Source organism: Acanthisitta chloris, unplaced genomic scaffold (assembly GCF_000695815.1).
Source record: "Acanthisitta chloris isolate BGI_N310 unplaced genomic scaffold, ASM69581v1 scaffold12841, whole genome shotgun sequence".
NCBI lineage: Eukaryota > Metazoa > Chordata > Aves > Passeriformes > Acanthisittidae > Acanthisitta > Acanthisitta chloris.
Genome location: NW_008656876.1, coordinates 74,352 through 81,851, shown reverse-complemented (window position 1 = coordinate 81,851; position 7,500 = coordinate 74,352). Strand labels below are relative to the sequence as shown.

At 41.4% G+C, this 7,500-nt stretch overlaps 1 protein-coding gene across 1 annotated transcript in view; it reads right to left on the bottom strand.

The window, feature by feature from the left end:
• Positions 1 to 7,500, bottom strand: part of LOC103811531 (glutamate receptor 4) — a 77,891-nt gene that overhangs the window by 11,144 nt on the left and 59,247 nt on the right. Inside the window, exon 10 of the mRNA XM_009084510.1 lies at positions 5,779 to 5,893. Within this exon, the coding sequence (XP_009082758.1) occupies positions 5,779 to 5,893 (115 nt within the window). The remainder of the gene's footprint in view (positions 1 to 5,778; positions 5,894 to 7,500) is intronic.

Below are 7,500 nucleotides of genomic sequence, written 5' to 3'. Positions count from 1 at the left end.
ATATCTATTTATTTATGTGCAGGTGTTCATGCAAATACATATATATCAGAGAAGCAGGTAGATAAATAGAAATGGCATATGATAGATAGCTTTCTTGTGGTGTTATATGACATGGGACATGATCCTGTGTGTGCCAGCAGATTCCTATGGCAAATTTAATCTCTCACAATATGCCATAATTCATGCATTACTAAAATGTTAACACATTAATTCAAGGTTAATAAATAAATGACCAGTGTAAACATTAATTAGTATATTGTAACCAAATCTACTAAAATAGTTGCCATTGAGGAGAAAAGGGGCCTGTTACACTCTATAACTGGTTTAATTGTAAATCCCCAAATGAATATGTTTGTGTAGACCTCCCTGAAGTTAAATAAAAAAGGCAGGTACCTCCAAATGCTAGGCTTAGATACCAGTTTTAACAAAGGAGTATGCTGAGATGCCCATCTCATTTTGTTTACTGCTGAGGAAGCCTTGGCACCTTGAAGAAATTTTTGACAGCCACAGTTGGGTGAGAAGATTCCCAGGTACTCTCAAGTGATCCCCCTAAGTAAAGGGAAATCTTCATCCGCTTTCCAAGTCCCACACATCTAATCCATATGGAATACTCTGCTTCTAGAACTGAAAAGGCCCATTTCTTTGTCTTTTTCAGTATTCTAAGATTTTGTCTTCATGCTTCCTGGCAGCAGGCTCTGCAGGTTGATAGTGGATTATGAGAGTCCCACAGATGTGAAACGAGTGGATAGCAATTTGGGGTGCTGGCAAGTTGCCTGTCAACATGATCCTCTGCTTGCTTCTAGTACAAGTGTGAAAAAATTAATATTATTTGGTTAGCCATCATCTATAACATGTCATGCATTGGCACTAAGCCACATTCCAGTGCTCCTAAATCCCAGCAGTGTAACATGGCTGGTTATGACAAAGCTAAGGGCCATACAGGTACTGTTCTCACTTGGAAAATCAGAAGCCTGTGGAGTTGTTGCAGATTAAACTGATTAAAATGATAATTAGGACTAGATATGACCTATCAAGACCAGCAGCAAGCTGGGATAAGTCAGAAAACAGATGTCTCCAAGTCCTTTGCCTGCTTGGTTTTTTTTCAGCACTAACAGTTTAGGTAAAAAAAGCCTGAAATAGGCAGGAACTTTTTTCTTCTTTGCAACTGTAGTTCCTTTAATGTCATCCTTTCTGCATTGTCTCTGCAAGGAAGCTTTCAGGTTTTCTTTTGTGAAAAACAATCGACTTTGCACTTAAAATTGCTGGAATACAGCCAGTGATGCAACTGAGGCCAGGCCCTTGTTTCTCCTCTCCACTAATTTTGCCAAAAATCTTTCTGAATGCAGGTGCTACAGAAGGTCAGGGAAATGTGTCCTCTGCCCCTCACTTTCTTGCCCGGCCTAGCAAGGCTGTGTGATGTGTCCTTTGCATCTGTCCTTTACATCACAGTCCCAGCTATGATGAGGGAGAAGCTCTCCAAGCAAAATTTAAAATTATATATTTAAAATATTTAAAAATATTTTTCATTTTCAAAATGGAATATTTCTCCTAATTTAAATCAGTAACTTGCAATGGGAAATGTACATGATCCAATGTGAGATGCCCAGACTAAGTGGCTGCAGAGTGGAAAAGGAAGACTTTTGCTTGTGCTTTTCAGAATAGAAACAAATATACCTCTTTGCAATCACAGCAAGTGATTGCAGGTGTAATGAATTTTAATGTATTTTAGGCTTTGTTTTGTTTAGTTTTTTTCTTCATTTTAGTAGGATAATTTCAACAGCTCTCTTAGGAGACAAATGTCCAGATCACCTGGACATCACAAATGGCTCTCAGGGCAAGTCATTTATTTTGACCATGTCAGTCACGAACTCAGAGACTACAACTTGTTACACAATCAGTTAGTGAACAGCCCCACTGATACAGAAACTAAAAATCAATATGTCTTGCTGTATGTGAACAAGAGCAGTGCATTTAATCCGTATATGGGGGATAAACCCAGCATTTGTAATTAAATTTCCCATCAAGTTCAGTATTGTATGCTTAATATCGTAATGGAAAATGACTATAGATTTGGGTTTTGTTCAAGTTGTTTCATGATTCCTGAATTACTAATGTTGGGCTAAATCTTCAGCTAGAGTAAACTGGCACAATTTGTGAAAATTGGCATTCCAATGTACACCTGCTGAGAATCCCTGTTGTTATATAAACAGGATCTGTCTGCCTCAAAGCCATGTAAAGATAACATATGAAAAATAATAATTAAAATTATCCTTTTCTGGAGAAGACTTTGCCCCATATAGCCACAGTGTGACAGCACAGGAGACCCTGTTCTTCACCCATGTGCTGAAGTCAGTGTTGGCACAGCCCAACCTGGGCACAGGGACACTGATTTTCTACCTGTTCATCATGTTCTCAGCCTTTCTACCTCCTCTCTCGACTTCTTACTCATTTCCTCCTATCCTGTCATCAATCACTTGCTGTTGGAAGGGCTGTTTTTTAAAAGCCTCAGGCTGGATCTTGAGCCAGCAACATCAGCGAAATCACAGTGCTTTAAAATGGCATTAATGAAGTTCTGAGCTAGCTGTGTTCAGGACAACAAAATAGCATTTAAATCACAATACCGAGTGATTCTGAAACCAGTATAGAATTCTGGTAGACAGGGATTTAAAAAATGCAATCATGAGAATGCTTTAGGAGCATTTTCATTACCCACTCATAGCTGAGCCATTAATTAACTGTATGGTCAGTCTCATCTGCTGAGTGAAAACTCAAGGGCCACCACGTTCCCCTGAAGGCTGCCAGCAGAAACTGGAGAAGACCTTCATCAGCACAGCTTCCTTCCACTCACACTTTTATAAAAACAATGGAGCAGAGTGGTGGAAACTGTGTTTCAGTACCTTCTCATGCACCACACGAAATGATGATGGCATACAGTTAAGATCTGAGGTAATACTTTCAAAAGCACTCAAATTACTTGGGGACCTCATTTATATCTTCAATCATGACCTAATTAATGAGGTCACTAAACCACAGGTGGTTCACACAGGGCAGCTCTCTGAACTGTCTTTCTGAATTTTGGAAGATTGTCCCTTAAAGGGAACAATAAATGAGGAGGCTAGAGGTGATCATTTAAGAGCACAGGGTGGAGGTAGGAGAAATCTGGTTATACATACCAACACAAACCTTTAGAGAATTGCTGAGCTCTTGTGAAACTGCCTTGTTTCTATAGTCCTCTGTAATATCATGAAGAGTTTTTCTGGTTCTAGACTCTCATATTCTGACCAGTGAATCTCAAATAGTAACAGCACTGTTATCAGTCAAGCCTCAGGTGCTGTATTTCTTTCAAGAGATGAGGATAGTCTTATTCTCATTCAGGATAGTAGGAAACGCTGTAATTTGAACTGGAGCTGCAAAAAAAGCTCAGGGTTTGTTCGTTTTAAATTCACACAGTGAAAAGAAGTATTAGCTATAGATGCTTAAGAACATTGTTCAGAACTTGTTGGTAGCTGTCAGGTTTACAAAAACAGTGCATGGTGTCCTGGTTATTCCACTAATGATCATTTGCTAGCAGAAAAAAATCAAATACTTAGAGCTCCATTAATTCGGTAGAAAGGGTCTTATTGACTTCATTTGATCAAGAGTGTTCCTGAGTAAGGAAATGGATTTTATAGATGATGAATGGCTAACTAACACTTTGAGGAATCAGACTGGCTGTAGTTTATAACCCAAGACCAGATGCTGCTGCAATGCAGAATTTGAGAAGCATGGTAATGCCTGCTTGTCTGCATGATGTGCCTGGTTCTACCAAACGTGGGTAGTGCAGGCACATGATGGACCCAGGGCTTCCTAAGAGCACTGGTACTGCCTACTCACTCAGCTGTGCCTGGAAAAAGTGTGTCAAGAAACAGGCTGGGGTCAGAGGAATGCTCATGTCAGGCTGTATATAGTCCTAGAATGACAGGTTGAGCCCCATCATGTTCCCTATCCTTTGCTAATGCTCTCTTGTCTGTGTGACCTATTGTTTGTTTCCACTGGCAATGTCTTCCTTCCTCCCCCCTGCATTCATGAGTGCCCTCTGTTTCTGCATAGACCTTGCCACCCTCCTTGCCTTTCTTTTCTACTCTTTTCCCCCCACTCCTTTTTCTGTCACTTGCCACACACCACACTTGCTCCTTCAGCACTTCCAGACGTTTCTCTGGTGAAGCCCTGCCTGTCCCTCTGCCACGAGCAGCTCCCCTTTAACTGTTTTATGACTGAAAGTACCTGTGGCTGGTAACCAGAGAAAGTAAGTTAAAGGCATCCTTAGTTTGCTACCTAGCTTTTATCTCGCTTTGCAACCACAGCAGGTTTGTGAAGAGTGTATTCTAAGAAAATTGAGTTATTTTAATGGTGTGATTCCCTGCCTGTGACATTAAAAAAACATATTGTCTGCCCCAATAATGCAAAAGTTCAGGCTTGGGTGGAGCATTTGATAGCAGCAATGTGGGAGATCTATGGTTCACTTATCAACTTTCTTAGTAGAAGTTGATGTCTGCTCCACTTGCTGGTAAGTGCTATCAGGTCTAATAAGTCTAAGCACTTTGAAAGAGAAAATAGAGACCATTTTTGAAACTGTGACTGCTGGCGAGCAGAGCGGTGGGGGGCGGGAGGAGGGGAAGTAGGTAGAGCAGCAGGATCGAGGGCAAAGTGATGAGGATTAGGACACCAGTTCTGGGTGAGTGCAGAACAGCCCAAGGGATGGTCCCTGAGGCCATGACACAGCATGAAAGAGCAGGAGGACTAAAGAAGGAGAGAAAATAGTAAGAAAAAATATATGTAGGCAACTGTAAAGAAAGCTACATAAACTGTATGACAAATCAGTCAAATTTAATCATCTATATCTGACTAGCTCTCTGCACAGTTAGCTGTGCAGCATTCTCTTTTATATTGTTCACACACAAGCACATAAATAAATATTATTACATGCTGCCTGGCACAGAAGGGGTATTTTAAATATCTTTATTCTCCCCCACTTCACCATCTTCCACATTTTTGCTTCTTTTCAGCATCAGGCAGTTTCCCAAAGGAAGCTGTGAGGAGGCAGGAAAGTAACGGTACCAGCCATATGGAAGATAAGGGAATGCAGGAAGAATAAGAAGCTGTCAACACCTCAGCCTAGCATGCAGCCTAAAATTCCTGTCTGATAAATTCTGATAAATTTTGCCTAGGGATTTCATTTTGCTGGAAAGATATCAGGAAATGTCAGCGTGAAGACATTTAATCTGAAATTTGTCTTCCTATTTTGGAGACTCCTGTGAAAATTGTTAATTTATAGCAGTATTGTTTGTGTCAGTAGTGGATCCCTGAGCCTGGAGCGTGCATTAAATTACTGCTTGGAGGTTTACCGATTTTCACCCTTTTCCTCTACTGTCACTGAAAAGTATTTTGGGTAGTACCACACAATAAGAAAAAAGTCTGAACTGGTGAGCAGGCTCCTGAAGGTATCAAACTGCTTGTTCACAAGAGCAAGCTTGGAAGAGGCTCTATTTCAGAAGGTGCAGGTTTCTGAAAACTGGTGACAGATCTCACCACAGAGGCTTGTTTAGGAGTTCCCTTTGGGGTGCTTAAACAAATGCAAATATTTTTGCTTTGACAGTAATTGCATACACCTCGATTTCAGCTGCAGGTACCAGCAGTGCTGTGCTACTGGCAAAGCTGTTTTGTTGCAGGTAAAACCCCAGCAGATGCACCAATTACTTTACATACTGTTTACCCGCTTTTGGTGACATTGAGGCTAACCTTGGAGTCACCTCCCCCGCTGCCACATTCTCCTTTGTCGTACCACCATTTGTTTTTCAATTTGTCCAAGAGGCCTTGTTCATTCAGTTTTAAAACTGCGAGGTTAACAGCATTTCTTGAAACGATAAAACATATTTTGTAAGAAACTGCACAGCTGTTAAGATGTTAGAAGGAATGAGGACTTAAGCTGTTTATAAGCTTGATCCACACACTAAATAAACCTCTCATTTCCATATTTCAAAGCCCTTGGCAGCACAAATAATTCTGGTTACTTTCAAATGTGAAAAATGTGTTTCCAGTGCAGACATGATTTTCAGAACAGCTTGGATTTTAACATGGTAATTCTATCAACCAACCAAAACTATATTTGCAAAATGATGATAAACCTCTGACTGGAATTATAACTGATCTACCCAAATTTATTTGAATCTATATTTGAAGTATGTTCAGTGTAGGCCCAGGCTGGTTTTTCAAGCAGATGGAAAAATTTATTCCCATGTACTAGAGAAGCAAGATCCAGATGGCCTGTGCTAGACGCTGCTGCTTACTGTCACATACAGTTTTGACATGGAGCACTTGAGAATGATCCTGCAAAAGCTATGGGCAAGGGCTCCAGAAACAGGCAGTGTGAGGGAGAGCTGAAGAGAAGTGCTAACAGCTCACATGCTAGGATGCTGTCTAGAGCCAGACAATAGAAAGCACCAGACAAAGGAGCTGAAAGTCCTGCCTGTTTGAAGCACCAACACCTGCTACAGGCACCTCTGTACATTTGGGATGCAGACCCTAGAGTCCTTTGCACAGTAGAGGCTTAGCTGAAATGGAAGACCTGGGGTCTAGCTTAGTGCCATGAATCTGGGGACTGCACTGCTGTTCTGGGAGAGCACCCTGTCTCCCAGCCCAAAGGGCATCTATGGTGTGGAGAAGGAAGGTGGCATTGGAGGGCACCCTCCCTGGGGAAACCTGAGCCAGGCAGAAACTCAGTCACTGGGAAGAGCAAAGCCAGCCAATTAGCTGTGTGCTGAGATACAAGAAGGTAGTTTAGACGTCCTGAGGACTTTTCCCTGGACAATTTATACATGTTATGCTACCACTGGATGAAAGCCAAGTCCTGCTTTGCTAGCAGCACAGTGGCATAGGCACAACAGACTGAAAGGGGCTCTGTGAGCCTGGTGTCTTCTGTTTCATGTTTAAATGCTGTTTTTCCAGGTGAGAGAAATACCTGAGAGAGGCTTTGAATCTGTGTAGGCAGGGAAGGGTTGCCAACATAAAGGCTAAAGCACAGAATCACTGCTTCTGTATGAACTCAAGGCTGCTGGGAGTGCACTGAAACTCTGCCAAGAACTAGGACACACCTGGTACTAGGATGCAGTTGCTTCTGTGCATGCTCAGAGGTTTTCCTTTAGGTGTCCAGAGAGCATTAGGACTGGATGGCAGAGGGTAGACAGTACAGAGCACCATATAAACCCAAATGCAAGATATCTGGATTTATGATGGGAACTATACTCACTATATGACGTTTTAAAATCAGCTGATAAATAATCTGCCAAGGTATTTATGCAGCCTTCATCACCTCCCAAGGAGACTTTGCACTTGTTTAAATGTGCTACTTCCTATCTGTATTATGAAGACCCTTGGCAGTCACATATCCTAATGGTACACAACAACATATTTATTCATAACTCATAATAATAAAGTTTTATCTTCCTACTTTTATGTCCAGAT